The following is a 17530-nucleotide window of genomic DNA, read 5'->3' as shown; positions in this document are numbered from 1 at the left end:
TCTGAGTCTGAGCTAACTCGTGTCCACACACCCTGAACGTCTCTGCACATACCTGCTGCAGTTACCTAACGATCACCTTTTCCCATCATGCCTGTGTGCGCTGTCCCCGGGTGCACATCCACCATCTGAGATGACAACGTGTCATTCTTTTATTTTGTAAATGCGGCGGACTTGGAGAAGCAGCAGTGTTTCCGCCACATACATGTAGTGAATTGTTGCAGCCGCTGCTTCAGAAGTTGTAATCGAACGACTCTTTGGAGATTTCCGCTGCAAATCAACGATCGTCCATCCTCTCCTCATTGAGGAAGAGCACTGAAACAGTGAACTCGTGAAGTCTTGGTAACCAAATAAACAACAGCGGGACCAGTTTACTTCTAACGGCAATAGAGGGTCCGCTCCGCATCGCTGACATCGGCATACATGCGCAGTTCTAACACGCAGTGTAAACGATCCACGTGCCTCTATCAGCTGTGCGCTCAGTATCACACGTTCGGCTCCCTGGTGATCTCCCTCCAGCGAGCTGCACAATATCATACTGAATGAGGAGATATTGTCAGTCTAACTCCGCACGTCCCGATGGTAAACATATTGATGGTCGCGGTTTATAGCCTAAAGCTAAAAAGTGATGTCATTTGGTAACGATCGATCGTTTTGATCGCTACGTCATTAATAATGTCCCTCGTGTACACGCGGCTCACGCGAGGACTGAATTGCGTAACCTTTGTGACCTAATGAAACACAACCATCTAGAAAGAAGGTCAGTCTACATGTGACGTGCTTCTCACAGAAATCATTGATATATGACATTAAATGAAATCACTTGATTACAAAGCCTGTAATTAATTAGATTCATTTTTTAATCACCTGACAGCAATAGTTTTGATATGATGTGCACATGCGCACACTCTACCCTGCGGCTGAAAGTCCTAGTCCACTGCTTTCCCATGCGCCATTGTTGTGTTGACAGTTGCCATGAGAACGCAGACAGGCGGACCCTGGCAGGTGTCAATCAACATGGGATCTGCCACGCCTACACAGTCCTGAGAAATGGTGTGAACAGCCAAACGAGCCGTTTCTCAACAAGATGTTCTAGTTGCTTTTTGTGGATGCTTTGTGACACACTCAGCTCTGACATCATATATGCATTTTTGCTATTTGAAGCCGAGTTTCCAGGGCCTTGAAGTTTCTTCACAACTCAACGGTGACTACGTGCGTCTTCAAATTGTGACAGTGAAAAGGTGAGCCTCTGCATTCATTCATTTAAACATCAATTCACGAATTTCAGTTTCACTAGGTTCACTTACAGTAGCTAGTGTTTAGTTAAACATTCATTTAGAACGGTAGCATGTCACTAGTGTTTTTGGTGTACATCTCATATCTACCAAAGTTAAGCCAGCAAATGTGACAGTTAACATTTAAAGGGCCTTGAACCAAAGCCAATAACTAATGTTTGAATGTTTTCCTCTACTTGAAGTTACCTATTTAGTTAAATCAATGAACTACAGCTCATACGTTTTTATTTTATGAATCAGTGGACAGATAAATATTGTTATTTTTATTGTTATAATAATCTGTAATGAATCATTGCCACCCATGCTTTTTTTAATAAATTGAAATAACATTTCGGTCCTTTATAGTCAATAATGACAGACGAGGCCTAATTTACACGTCAGCTCACGTCATCGAAGAAGTTTGTAAGTAAGAAAATAAAGAAGTTTGTACGAAATAATACTGTTCTTAATGAAAATAAAAACTTCCTACATTATTTTTCTTACGAATGTTTCAAAGTTTTATCTTCAGAATATGTCTGTGAATCCGGCCCCAGGTCCTGAACGACTCACGGTTACCCTCAGGTGTAAATGTTCTTCTGACATGTTGAAACTGATTCAAACTTTTCTAATCGTTTGTTTTCAGGTATCCGGTCTGAGTGAAGTCAGGAGGCAGCGGTGTTCAAGTCTCATCACATGTCCACATATCTGACAGTAACTTCTGCCTGTGCTGGATGAACTTAATGAACCAGTTACACGAAGTAATGAAGACATCTGAACACATGATGTGACGGTTTTTATTTATTCGGTTGTTTGGCGGTCGGGTCTTTAAAACTGATAAAACCTCAAACCTGCGACGTGATGATACAAAACAAGGTTTAAAGTGACGATAAACTCTCAACAGTTTGACTTTAAATAAACTCCAAATCGTTCAGGATGACTCCTCCTCCAGAGTTCACTGTGACCTCACCAGCACATACGACCAATCAGCTCGCAGCAGATCATCACCTGATGCAGCAGGTGAGACAGTTCAGAGAAGAAAACGTCCTCCGCTCTGCTCCGACGGCTGGTTGACTGCTGTACAGGTGTTGTTATGGAGGGGGCGGGGCTATGTTAGTTGTGAGTGTGGTCAGTCAGCAGTGGGCGGAGCCTCACAGGTAACCCTCCTTTCTGAACTGCTCCTGCAGGATGTCTCGGTACTCGTCGAAGCCGCCGTCGATGCGTGCAACTTTACCATTTTCACACACCCACAGCTCCTTACACACCAGCCGGATCAGACGCTCGTCATGTGACACCAGGATGACTCCGCCCTGAAACACATGACATCACACAATGAGGAAACACACCTGAGATACAGGTGAAACATGGCAAAAACAGTTTGAATACTGAAACCTGAAGTGTGAGCAGTTACACACCACGTGTTTCCAAACGTGTGTAATATATGTATTTAATTCTTCAGAGAATAGGTGGACACCTGTGACACACCTGTTCGACTGCAGCCATGAATGAGTGGACGAGTTCTATATATCTGTACTCGGTAATATATGCAGAGACGTCGGCACTCTAAAGAGAGTCACTAAACTCGCTTCGTGAATCTGGCAGAAAATAGAATCATGACATGTACACCTTGTCAGGTGTTATCCTGACCCCTCCCACTCTGACTCACTTTGAACTTGTTGAGCGCTTTGGCCAGAGCCTCGATGGTCTCCATGTCCAGGTGGTTGGTCGGCTCGTCCAGGATGTAGAAGTTTGGACTGAGGGAGAGAAAAGACATCATCACCATCATCACCATGGCAACACTAACAGCTGGACCCTGAGCTTTCTACTACCATGGCATGGTCATCTGTGCGAAGGCCACCCGGCTCTTCTGTCCCCCCGACAGACTGGCCACCGGCCTCGTGGCCAGCTCTCCAGTGATACCGTAACCTCCCAGCTGGTGGCGGTACTCCTCCTCCGTCCGACCTGGGACACACAAACACCTGCCAATCAGAACCTCTGAAGCTAACAGACTGCTGTGCTGCATCAAAGAGTAAACATTTGTTTAGAGAGTAACTCATTCCCAAAACAGCTCATCAATGTGTAGTGGTTCTCTGAACAGAACTAATCAGAGGGTTAATTGTTCCCTAATCAAAGAGTAAACACAGCCTTGGTATGCCGTTACAGATGTTGATGTAGTTTTTGTCGTAGTGCGTGGTACTGTTGTAGTTGTTGTTGTCGTAGTTGCTGTGGTTACCGGGGAACTTGTTGAGCAGGAGCTCCACAGAGCAGACGTTCAGGTCCAGCTGGTCCACGTGATGCTGACTGAAGTAACCGATCTTCAAATTCCTGATGAGAAATAAAAACAGAAACAAAACGGTTCCCTGTGAAGTCTGTAACCCTCAAACAGGTCCCTGAAGGGTGTATGCATGTTTGTCTGGAAGCTGTTTAATGCTTCCATATAAAAAGCAACAGTTATTCTGCTTTGCTCTGATTGGTCTGTTGCTCGTCTTACCTGTGAGCTTGTCTGACTCCATTCACAGGTGTTAGTTCGCCCATCAGCAGTTTAAGGATGGTGGATTTACCAGCGCCGTTTTCACCGACCTGACAGCAAACACAACACAAAACGTCAACTTTACACTCAAAACAGTCATGATTGTGTTTTTCTGATCGTTCTGATCAGTTATTTATTCCACATCCATGTTAACACCTCCACAGAAACAGTTCTCCACCCTCATCACACTCAAGTCCACACTCAGAACTCTGCTGATGGGACTCGTACGGAAGAATCCACTTTATAGTTACTGATACGCTTCAGGTTAACAGACATGCGTTCACTGATTGGTTGATTTTAACGTTGATGATGACACGTACGATGCAGATGCGAGATTCGAGGTCGGCGGACAGGTTGAGTCCAGAGAAGAGCTGCAGGTCTGGAGAGTAGTGAAACTCGACCTCATCCAGCTGAAGGATCGGAGGAGACAACTTCTCAAAGTTATCTGGAAACCTGTGACAAGAAACAACATCTGAATCAGTCAACCAACCCACCAACCAACCAACCCACCCAACAGTCAACCAACCCACCCAACAGTCAACCAACCAACCAACCAACCCAACAGTCAACCAATCAACCAACCAACCCAACAGTCAACCAACCAACCCAACAGTCAACCAATCAACCAACCAACCCAACAGTCAACCAACCAACCAACCCAACAGTCAACCAACCAACCAACCCACCAGGCAACCACCAACCAACCAACCCACCAACCAGTCAACCAGTCAACCAACTAACCAACCCACCCACCAGTCATGAAGTTAAAACACGTGCTCTTGACCACAGTCAGGTTGTTAATATCTGTTCGGAGCTCTGTCTGTGATCCAGCCCACTAATGCATCTAAAAACACCTCAGTGTTCTTTTTACCTGTAACTTGTTCAGTCATAGTGATTCATGTATGACAGGTGAATGTCCTTACCTTAAAGTGACCTCAGTCTCTTTTTCAATGGGCTTCAGTTCAGGTCTGCAGGAAAGAACACAGGTGCTGATTTATACCTGAGACAGGTAGAGAACACAGACACACCTAGAGCCTGTCTGAGCAGGTGGACTACTGTGACACAGACACAAGTGTGTGTACCAGGTGAGTGTGTGTACCAGGTGAGCAAGTGTACCAGGTGAGCGTGTGTACCAGGTGAGCAAGTGTACCAGGTGTATGGATACTCACAGCCTCTCCAGCACTTTAAGTTTGCTCTGTACCTGAGCAGCTCTGTTAGCGTTGTACCGAAATCTGTCAATGAACACCTGAAGAAAGCACAAGTGTCAGTGACGCAGTGCATTCTGGGAAAACAGCTGCATTTCTTGAGACTTTTTTGAGACTGTGTTACTATATACTATAATCAAACAGCAATGTTATATTCTTATACTAATTGTACCTGTATGTGCTGTCTGTACTGCAGCTGGGCGTCATACTCTCTCTGCTGGTTCTTCAGTCTGTCTTCTTTGGTTTTAATAAAGTTTTCGTAATCGCCACGGTAACTGTCGAGCCTCTGTGTGTGCAGGTGGACGATGTCTGTTACCACAGCGTTCAGGAAGTTTCTGTCGTGGGAGACGACCAGGATGGTGGACTGCCACGTCTGTGGAGGGAGATATTTATTACTTGTTAGCTCATGGCTAATCCTTCTCATAGTTTTCAATGAGGAATTATAACGTGAAAGTGAGCTTAAGTTCTGACCTGCAGGTAGTTTTCTAACCACAGAATGGCTCTGACATCCAACATGTTGGTCGGCTCTGAAAGACAGGACGAAAACATCAGAGTACTGATACTACTGATACTGACTCCACTGATACTGATACTACTGATACTGATACTGACTCCACTGATACTGATACCCCTGATACTACTGATACTGATACTGATACTGATACTACCGATACTGACTCCACTGATACTGATACTACTGATACTGATACTGACTCCACTGATACTGATACCCCTGATACTACTGATACTGATACTGATACTGATACTACCGATACTGATTCCACTGATACTGATACTACTGATACTGATACTGACTCCACTGATACTGATACCCCTGATACTACTGATACTGATACTGATACTACCGATACTGATTCCACTGATACTGATACTACTGATACTGATACTGACTCCACTGACACTGATACTACTGATACTGACTCCACTGATACTGATACTGACTCCACTGATACTGATACTACTGATACTGATACTGATACTACCGATACTGATTCCACTGATACTGATACTGATTCCACTGATACTGATACTGATTCCACTGATACTGATACTACTGATACTGATACCACTGATACTGATTCCACTGATACTGATACCACTGATACTGATACTACTGATACTGATACCACTGATACTGATACCACTAATACTGATACCACTGATACTGATACCACTAATACTGATACTGATACTACTGATACTGATACTACTGATACTGATACTGATACTAATACCACTAATACTAATACTGATACTACTGATACTGATACCACTAATACTGATACTGATACTACTGATACTGATACTGATACTAATACCACTAATACTGATACTGATACTACTGATACTGATACCACTGATACTGATACTGATTCCACTGATACTGATACTACTGATACTGATTCCACTGATACTGATACCACTGATACTGATACTACTGATACTGATACTACTGATACTGATACTGATACCACTGATACTGATACCACTGATACTATTGATACTGATACTGATACTGATACCACTGATACTGATACCACTAATACTGATACTGATACTAATACCACTAATACTGATACTACTGATACTGATACCACTGATACTGATACCACTGATACCACTGATACTGATACTACTGATACTGATACCACTGATACTGATACTGATACCACTGATACTGATACTGATACCACTGATACCACTGATACTGATACCACTGATACTATTGATACCGATACTGATACCACTGATACTGATACCACTAATACTGATACTGATACTAATACCACTAATACTGATACTGATACTACTGATACTGATTCCACTGATACTGATACTACTGATACTAATACCACTAATACTGATACTGATACTGATACCACTGATACTGATACCACTGATACCACTGATACCACTGATACTGATACCACTGATACCACTGATACTGATACCACTGATACCACTGATACTGATACTGATACTGATACCACTGATACTGATACCACTGATACTATTGATACTGATACTGATACCACTGACACTGATACCACTAATACTGATACTGATACTACTGATACTGATACTACTGATACTGATACCACTGATACTGATACTAATACCACTAATACTGATACTACTGATACTGATACCACTGATGCTACTGATACCACAGATACCACTGATACTACTGATACTGATACCGATACTACTGATAGTGATACTATTGATAATGATACCGATACTACTGATACCGATAGCACTGATACTGATAGTACTAATACTGATACCTCTGATACTGATACCACTGATACCGATAGTACTGATACCACTGATACTACTAATATGATAGGTATAGGTACCGATACCTCCGATATTACTGATACTGATACCTCTGATACTACTGATACTGAAACCACCGATACCGATACTACTGATACTGATACTGATACTATTGATATTGATACCTCTGATACTGATAGTACTGATACCACTGATACTGATACCAATGATACTGATACTGATAATACTGATACCACTGATACCGATACTACTGATACGATACTACTTATACCGATACATCGGATACTACTGATACTGATTCTTCCTACTACTGACTCCTAATTCTTGTACTCCTCCTTCTTCTGCTACTGCTCCTCCTCCTCCTCCTAGTACTTGTGTCATGAGAAAGATCTGACTCACCATCCAGCAGCAGCAGGTCGGGCCTGGTAAAAACAGATAGGATAAATGAAATGAATGGACTTGCTGTCTGTCAGCAGCCTCACACGATGTCCTACTGGTTCTTCTACATGAACTTATACTTGAGTCATACAGCCGACGACTGACAGTCAAACTGTAAGAGACAGAAACTCACCGAGCAAACAGAGCTCTGGCCAACGCCAACCTCATCCTCCATCCTCCTGAAAATTCCCTGCACACACACACACACACACACACACACACACATTAATGTACACATACAAAGCAGTGTGAGTGTTCATGCTGTGATTATGATTACCTGTAAAACTCCATGTCCCCCCAAGTTTTACAAAAATGTGTGTGTGTGTGTGTTAGAGAGAGGACTCACTTTGTAGTCTGTTGTTGCATTCTGGGAGAAAATCCAAGCCCAGCGAGGATGACGGAGGCTCTGATTGGATGAGACAGATGTCAACAGTTGGAGTTAATCAGTTTAAGGTGTGATCGGCGCCCCCTGCTGGTGTAACAAGGCACTACAGTAAACAATGACTAACTCTCAGGTGGCATCTGTGACCATACACATATATACATAGACACCGCACTGGCCTTTGGAACATATGTCAACGTCAGCGCCATCTTGGATCAGGCAACTCCAGCCAGCTGCTCAGCGCTTCTGACCGGCAAGGTTGGAAAATATGCCTGACACCGCCGCACACTCGAAACAAGATCACAGGGAATAACCTTTCACAGGCTGATAGTTGTTTTATGGTTGTATCTGGCTGTTATACCATTATGTTGAGAGACAGGTAACTGTTGTCTGTTGTCCCCCAGAGTCAGATGTGAGCTAACCTTAGTGATAGCAAGCTATCAATGAAGGCAGAGAATTAACAAGAAAACGTATAAACTAAATTACCAATAACGGAGATATATTGGTGTTTTTCTCCAAACCGATTTTAATGGCAAGTTACTGGTAACTATGACGGGTAGGAGAGCTAACCTTAGTTAACTTATAGCTAGCTGCTAAGTTAGGTGTCCTGTGATGTGTTAGGCCGACGGAGCTAACAGCTGCAGAACTAAACATACAGCAGTACTACGAGGTAAAATAAACAATAATAAACAGCTATATGAGACATACTCTGGATACCATAAATCATGTTGCACACAAATCTTTTAGTTTGACTTGTTTCTCTAGAGTTTGCTTTCGGGCTTGCAAAATAAATACAATTATTTATTTCAACATTTTAATGGTTTCTTTATTAAGGCACTCACAACCACTGATAAAAATAAAGTAAAGGAACAACATTTAGATTATGGGATGGTTAACTTTCACCCTGTGAGGTTTAAAATGATTTTTCAGGACGAGGCGAAAAAAGTTACTCTGGAGGTTCGATGGCGAGTCAGTGTAACACCTTGATGACTTTATTTTTCTTTCTGAATGTTAGGAGTAGTGATGAAATGTGTATTGTATTGTGAGATACTTAAACCTATTCAAGTTTGTTTTTAATTTTTTTTCTTCCTCTTCAGGCAGTTTGAAGCAGGAGAACACAGGCCTCACAGAGGGCTGAGGAGAGCCTGTCAGCCGACAGAGGAGCAGGAGAAAAGAGCAGAACTTGGACTTTTTCTAAATTATTAAAAAATATATATAGAAAGAAAACTGACAGCCAGTGTCTCACATTGAATCTGTATTTTGTGATTTAGTGATCAATGACAGGTCTACTTCAGCCTGCACTGTGTACAGGGAACGAGCTGTGACCAGATATGGTTAAAATGATGGAGATGTAGACAGAAGAACATTATATGGGGACATCGCCACAAATATTATCCAAGGAATATATGCTAAATCCATGCTTGAAAACACTTTTTTAAATAATTCCTTATGACAATTATTTTCCACCTGTAAGAATTTCAGTTCATGCGTGAAGCTGACGACATTCAAGCGACCCCACGGACAAGCAGAAGTGGCAGGTATGAGTGCACAACGGCGATTATAGCCTTAACTACTGAAAACGTAATGAACTGGAGACAAAAGCAATGTTTTTACACCATGTAGATCAGCAGGTAAGATGGAGGAGAGAGCCGACTTTGTTTCAAAATTTGAAAGATCACAACCTCCAGGTCCCTCCCTCTCTCTCTCGCGGTGCAGAGAAGGCTGTCATGTGCGGGCAGGCTAGTAACCACGGCAACTGAAGAAGCCAGATATACAACATGGCGGACACACCAGTGAGAAACGTGACACGACAACAACCACAGCCGTTGTATTTCATCACCAACACTATCGAAGCAGACAAGCATCAAACCAGCAGAAATCAGTGTTTCTGCTGTGACGGTAATCTACAGCTAATTCTATTCAGCAGAACCAGCAGCGCTTAGTTTGCTAACAGAGACTGTGTAAAAAACAGAGCCGACTGAGCAGCAACTCACTGATGATGAGCACATTTAGCCGTGAGAGCACAGGCACACAGAACTATCAGGAGAAAGGCTGACACGGTCACACTGCCTGGACACTTCACAGAGACATGTTCAGCCACACCGCCATGAAACAACGCTGAACAGCAGCAGTGGGAACAAGCTAACGTTAGCCCGACTGCTACACCAACGTAACGTCACAGTAACCACAGACATCTTAGCAATGTGAAACAAATAGAGCAGAAATGAAGCTGGGGTAATTACCTGTCGAGCAGACCTGTCTAACTCAGCATCGCTTTTTTATCCTCTCAGCTCCCGTAGCTCTCTCCACCGCTCAAATGTTTACTCTCGTTTAGTTGAGCTTGACCGTGTGAGCATGCACGGAGGAGCGGTGCTGCGCAGCGTGTGATTGACAGCAGCCTGAGAGACTGCTCGCTCTGATTGGTTGTTGTGTTTCGGGAGCGTTGGATTCTTACAAATGCCATTAGGAGCAGTAGGAGGAGCCATTAGGAGCAGTAGGAGGAGCCAGAGGAGCAGTAGGAGGAGCCATTAGGAGCAGTAGGAGGAGCCATTAGGAGCAGTAGGAGGAGCCAGAGGAACATGATTTTTTTACAGATTATCCCTCTCATGTACTACTGTAGTCTTAAGTGACAGTTTGAGCAAATATGACCAAAAGTTAGTTTTAATAATCCTACCTACTGAACCTTTAAACCCTTGAATATAAATAAGATTCATTGAAACTCATAGAGATAAAAATCTTGTAGTGCTTTTAATCCAGAACAAACGCAGCTCCCAAATGCACCGTGTATCTGTTACAGGCCGTCTCGCCTGATCCAATATGGCGACCACAGCGACGGGCTGACACAGTCCATGCGGTGTCTATGTATATGTCGGTCTGTGACATTATATGATAACTATTAGAAACAGTAAAAAATGTAAATGAAGTGTTGCAGCGTTTCTGTGATTAAAGCCTGAGTTCAGTATCAGCAGTGAAGTAATCTCACTATAATCATGAGTGTTGTTAAAGTAGTACAGTTGTAGTTTTCACTGAAGTGACGTGGACGTTATCTTGTGCAGTTGCTATAGTTACCGTGCTGGAGCTTTGTCAGCCTCGATCTCCTCCAGCTTGCCATAGATCTCCGACAGTCGGACGCTCTCCATCCCGTCGGCCCTGAGACAAACACACAAACGATTGAAGTCTGAGGTCTCCATAGGAACCACCGCTAAGGCTCATGGGTACTGGAGTGTTTAGAAATACTCTACTGACCCAACTCATGAAGGTGAAACGTTTCTGGTGACCAGAACATAACCACACCTCTGACCTCAATGATGATGTCAGAGATTCCTGCTCTGTCATTGGTCGATGTTTGTGACCAGATTTTAATTTTCGTTTCTGTCTGATCACTTCTGAATTCAAATGATGGTTGTGTTTGTATCATGTGACTGACTGCCCTCTAAACATACAGATCAATAAATATAATGACACTACTTCATGTTGTTTAAATATACTGAGTAATAAAGTTCGATTATATAGCTAACAGAGCGTGTCTCCTTCCTGTCCTCTCCCCCGTGTCTCCACTGATCTGAGACAAGAATTAAGAACAAAAGATAAAAGCAGAAATAAAACGTGACTGATCTTTGACAAGAACTGATAAAGTTTTATTGAACTGAACCGAATCAAGCAGCTCCTGGAGTTGAGGTAGAGTACGGCTGGAGTCTAACCTGCCTCTGCACGTTATTTCATCAGGTGTGAATCTTACGTTCCGTTGGCGATGCGAGCGTTCAGCCTCTTCTCCTCGCCCAGCAGCTCCTCCCTCAGCGTGTCGCTCTCCAGGACGCTCTGCAGCGCCGCTGTCTCATCTCCCGCCACTTCCTGTTCCACGTGGAGGATGGAGATGTGAGCCGGGACACGGAGGTTACGACTAGCCAGCATCTTCAACAGGGTCGTTTTCCCCAAACCATTCCGACCAATCAGACCGTACCGCCTGCCTGAGGCCAGAGACAGCTCCGCCCCCTGCAGCAAACACCTGAGATAGAATGCAATAACATACATGTTTAGGTCTTCATATTCATGTATTGATTGGTTGACTGATTGAGTGGATGGATTGATGGCCGATTGATTGATGATTGATTGATGGATGGATGGATGGATTGATGGATTGATGGATTGATGGATTGATGGGATTGATTGGACTGATTGATTAATTAATGGATTGATTGATTGATGATGGATGGTTGGGATGAAGCCTGAGCTCACCTCTCTCCAAAGGAAACATCGAAGTTCTCGATGCGGATGTCGTAGCTGCGGTTCTTCCCTGATTGGTCGACTCGGTTGTCCTTCTTACTGCTGGCCTGACTGGCCGACGCCTCCTCCAGGACTCTGACAGAGGCAGCAGAGAACGACAGTTGAGAGACAACAAAAACAGAAGAGCTGTAAAGGTGTAGACAGGTGAGGACAGGTGTGAACAAGTGAGGACATGTTTACAGGTATATACAGCTGGTACAGGTGTGTAAAGGTGAGTACTGACAGCGGACTAGAGCCCTTCTGAGAGTCCTTCTCATTCCTGCGTTCGTGTTTGGCTTTCAGCTTCGCCTCGGCCTTCTCCAGTTTCTTAGCATCCACTGTCTTCAGGAACGACAGGAAGTGATGCGTTAAATGACGATAAATGTTCAACCAATCAGAGACTTTTAAAAAAACATCCTGCTCAGCGATCATGTCAAAAAACTCTCATAACTTTCATTTGTGTAATTTATTTGCTTGTGTGTTTTTGTATATGTTTGTGTGTGTGTGTGAAATAAATGTGTCTGTATGTGTCACCTGATTAGAGTCTTTACGGGTTAATATTCTCACTTTGAAGGTTTTCTTTTGTCTTTTATTCTTTTAAAAATCTGATCATTAGAATTATTTCGGAGTAACAATTGACATACGATAACATTTTTATCAAAATGAAATGCAACTTTACAAATAATAAAAATCCAGCTATATTCAATATTTGTATTGTCAAATCAGCCTGCTCCTTCACTGACATGTTTTTAGATGAAATTAGAGAAAAAGACTCACTGTGTTCTGAGGACGTTTCATCATCCAGATACCCTGAACATCTTCTGCTGCTGTGACTGCAGACAGGCGTGTCAGTGAAATGTTAACGTCAAACATTATTAGAGTTAACATGTAGTAAAAAGTGTTTAAACAGAACTTCATTAATATTCTAACGTGTGCAGAGTTCTCACCATTATCTGCAGAGATCTGAGAGAGCTGCACGGGAGCGTCCAACAACACCTGCTTTTGAGAGCCATGATGGTTATTCCTGTTAAGTACACAGTGAAAAGGTGTTATTCATGTTTACAACGCAGTGAACAAGTGTTACTATTGTTTACAACGCAGTGAACACGTGCTATTCCTGTTTACAACGCAGTGAACACGTGCTATTCCTGTTTACAACGCAGTGAACACGTGCTATTCCTGTTTACAATGCAGTGAACACGTGTTATTCCTGTTTACAACGCAGTAAACATGTGTTATTTTATGTTACAACGCAGTGACCACGTGTTATTCCTGTTTACAACGCAGTGAACACGTGTTATAACTGTTTACAACACAGTGAACACGTGTTATTACCGTTTTTAATAAAGTGAACATGTGTTATTCCTGTTTACAACACAGTGAACACGTGTTATTTCCTGTTACAACGCAGTGAACATGTGTTATTTTATGTTACAACGCAGTGACCACGTGTTATTCCTGTTTGCAACACAGTGAACACGTGTTATTCCTGTTTGCAACGCAGTGAACACGTGTTATTTCCTGTTACAACGCAGTGAACACGTGTTATTCCTGTTTACAACACGGTGAAAACGTGTTATTCCTGTTTACAACACAGTGAACACGTGTTATTCCTGTTTACAACACAGAGAACGCGTGCTATTCCTGTTTTCAACGCAGTGAACACGTGTTATTTCCTGTTACAACGCAGTGAACACGTGTTATTCCTGTTTACAACGCAGTGAACACGTGTTATTCCTGTTTACAGCACAGTGAACATGTGTTTGCAACGCAGTGAACACGTGTTATTCCTGTTTACAACGCAGTGAACACGTGTTATTCCTGTTTACAACGCAGTGAACACGTGTTATTCCTGTTTACAACGCAGTGAACACGTGTTATTCCTGTTTACAACACAGTGAACACGTGTTATTCCTGTTTACAACACAGTGAAAACGTGTTATTTCCTGTTTACAACACAGTGAACACGTGTTATTTCCTGTTACAACGCAGTGAACACATGTTATTCCTGTTTACAACGCAGTGAACACGTGTTATTCCTGTTTACAACACAGTGAACACGTGTTATTCCTGTTTACAACACAGTGAAAACGTGTTATTTCCTGTTTACAACACAGTGAACACGTGTTATTTCCTGTTACAACGCAGTGAACACATGTTATTCCTGTTTACAACGCAGTGAACACGTGTTATTCCTGTTTACAACACAGAGAACGCGTGCTATTCCTGTTTTCAACGCAGTGAACACGTGTTATTTCCTGTTACAACGCAGTGAACACGTGTTATTCCTGTTTACAACGCAGTGAACACGTGTTATTCCTGTTTACAGCACAGTGAACATGTGTTTGCAACGCAGTGAACACGTGTTATTCCTGTTTACAACGCAGTGAACACGTGTTATTCCTGTTTACAACGCAGTGAACACGTGTTATTCCTGTTTACAACACAGTGAACACGTGTTATTCCTGTTTACAACACAGTGAAAACGTGTTATTTCCTGTTTACAACACAGTGAACACGTGTTATTTCCTGTTACAACGCAGTGAACACATGTTATTCCTGTTTACAACGCAGTGAACACGTGTTATTCCTGTTTACAACACAGTGAACACGTGATAATACTGTTTTTAATAAAGTAAACATGTGTTATTCCTGTTTACAACGCAGTGAACACGTGTTATTTCTGTTTACACCACAGTGAACATGTGTTATTCCTGTTTACAACAGTGAACATGTGTTATTCCTGTTTACAACGCAGTGAACACGTTATTCCTGTTTACAACACAGTGAACACGTGTTATTCCTGTTTACAACACAGTGAACATGTGTTATTCCTGTTTACAACACAGTGAACACGTGTTATTCCTGTTTACAACACAGTGAACACGTGTTATTATTGTTTACAATGCAGTGAACATGTGTTATTCCTGTTTACAACAGTGAACATGTGTTATTCCTGTTTACAACACAGTGAACACATGTTATTCCTGTTTACAACACAGTGAACATGTGTTATTACTATTTACAATGCAGTGAACGTGTGTTATTCCTGTTTTTAATAAAGTGAACATGTGTTATTTCTGAATTTCTGTGGGATTTGCTGTAATGAACATCTTTTACATTGTTTTCTGACGTCTAAAGACGGATGATGTATAATAAAAACAGGTTTTGGATGCAGTGATCCTGAAACTTTCCTGCAGCTCTGTGTTGCATTCAAAGACTTTTTCTTTGGTATATCCGAGTGTGAATGTTAAAATGACTCATAGAAGACTTTCTTACAGCTGCAGAGTGTTGAACATCTGAAGGCAGATATCTCTGATGTCGTCCTCATTTTTACTGTCAGCAGACACCTCCTGCAGGACTCCTCCGATGGCTTCATATACCTCCTCTCCATCCTCAAAATCTGCTCCACCACTGTCTAAAACACCTGAGACACACGTAAAGTGCGTGTGCGCGCACACACACACACACACACACACACACACACACAAATCCTGAGTTCAAGATTTAAACCATGATCTAGAGCTACCCTAACCTGGTTAGTTTTCTGTGTGTCATCTGCAAAACATTAGCTCAAATAATGGAGGTCTACAAAAATGTAAATACAGCAATTGAAAAGTAATTAAAAATCTTGTTATTATAAGCGTCTGAAACCATTACAGAAATGATCCCTACAGAGATGCACCTTTATGTTTCAGAGGAAGATGGTTTTTTTTAACCACAAACAGACGTTACATCGCTCGCTTCTAAGACACCAGACTCCATCGATAAAAACAGTACTTTTACCTCACAGAACACAGGAGCTGCTGATCTACTGCTGCCTCGATTGGTTCGTTTATTTGTGTTTTTGTGTTACAACCTCAATTATTATGCTGGATCTGAACTCAATTTAAAACACAAAATCAGACAAAATCAACTTTGTCTTGCTGTAACATTAAATCTGAATTAAATTCATTCTATGGGTCAACATGATTTACAGTTAATGTGTCATACATCCAAAATCATCTGACATCCGCTGAAGCACATACTGTGAGTTTCCTTTACCCAGTTGGTCTCCACTTTTGTAATGACGAATAAACTACCACTGTACAACTGAATGCTGCTGTTAGGCTACATGACTCATTGAAAGAGTCCCTGAGCACAGACAGAACTTTATCGTTTTATAAACATCTCTAATGAACTTTACAGTGTTATACAGGTGTTAAAAATAGCATATTTCCCTTCATATAAACTCCAATACACTTCATGGTAATACTTCCTGTTGTACTGTGGTAGTTATTCCATAACACTCTGTAATACTTTCTATGACACCTCCTCTATTCCTGCGGGTCAGTGTTCGGGGTTTGGTCCAGTCAATCCGGACTATAAACCTCAAACTAACAAGGTTTTAAGTCTAGCTAACATAACCTCACGGAGCCACGCCATGCTTACCGGTGTCTCCCCCTAGCCCGGTTAGCCTAGCCCATTAGCTCTGTAGCTAAGAGCAGCGGCTGCCCGACTAACAGGCAGAGGAAAGTGCGGTTCGTACCGCTCCGCCGGCCCGGCACACCGCGGCCCTAAACCCGGCACACGGCGGCTCAGTCCCTGGCACAGAGCGGCTCTGTCCCCGTCACAGTTTCGCTCTATCCCCGTCCTCTCACCTGTGATGTAGTCGAAAAGCTCAGTGTCGATCTCAGGAAACTCGCTCTTCAGGATGTCCACGTACGTCGCCATGATACCCGGCCCTAGCCACTGCCGCGACGCGCATGCGTCCATATGCGACAGCGTCGGGAATTGTGGGAGATGACGTTCTCGTTTAAGTGTTGGGTTGACTTCCATTGTTTTTCTGTTATATTTATGTATAGCTCTTATTAATGATCTCTCACCAGCATGTCATGTGTCTTTATTCACACACACGGCATTCTACTTTATAAATAATAACTATCGGAAACTTTATTGATCTACTTTTGATGGAAATGTTTTAAATCTTATATAGATAGATAGATGGATAGATAGATAGACAAAACTCTGCCTTGTAAGGTGACACTGAGTGTTTTAAAAGGCGCCTATAAATAAAATGTATTCTTATTCTTATTTTATTCTTATTATTATGCAAAGGGAGAGGGTTGGAATCGAACCCACA

At 42.4% G+C, this 17530-nt stretch overlaps 1 protein-coding gene across 1 annotated transcript; it reads right to left on the bottom strand.

The window, feature by feature from the left end:
- Positions 1–2051: 2051 nt before the first annotated feature.
- Positions 2052–17127, bottom strand: abcf3 (ATP-binding cassette, sub-family F (GCN20), member 3). Its single transcript, XM_069668035.1, has 21 exons — positions 17049–17127; positions 15688–15835; positions 13356–13432; positions 13186–13241; positions 12653–12750; positions 12382–12504; positions 11885–12151; positions 11215–11295; positions 8110–8169; positions 7897–7953; positions 7725–7747; positions 5475–5530; positions 5176–5376; positions 4968–5044; positions 4722–4766; positions 4119–4251; positions 3760–3848; positions 3502–3593; positions 3098–3230; positions 2935–3022; positions 2052–2578 (listed from the first exon to the last, which is right to left on the bottom strand). Exons 1-21 carry the CDS (start codon positions 17119–17121, stop codon positions 2420–2422), a joined length of 2136 nt encoding a protein of 711 aa, XP_069524136.1. The 5' UTR covers positions 17122–17127; the 3' UTR covers positions 2052–2419.
- Between the last annotated feature and the right edge of the window lie 403 nt (positions 17128–17530).

The sequence above is a fragment of the Semicossyphus pulcher genome, unplaced genomic scaffold, assembly GCF_022749685.1.
Source record: "Semicossyphus pulcher isolate SPU_LCO1_2020_fin unplaced genomic scaffold, fSemPul1.0.p SCAF_19, whole genome shotgun sequence".
Classification (NCBI taxonomy): domain Eukaryota; kingdom Metazoa; phylum Chordata; class Actinopteri; order Labriformes; family Labridae; genus Semicossyphus; species Semicossyphus pulcher.
This window is presented reverse-complemented; position numbering and strand designations above follow the sequence as displayed.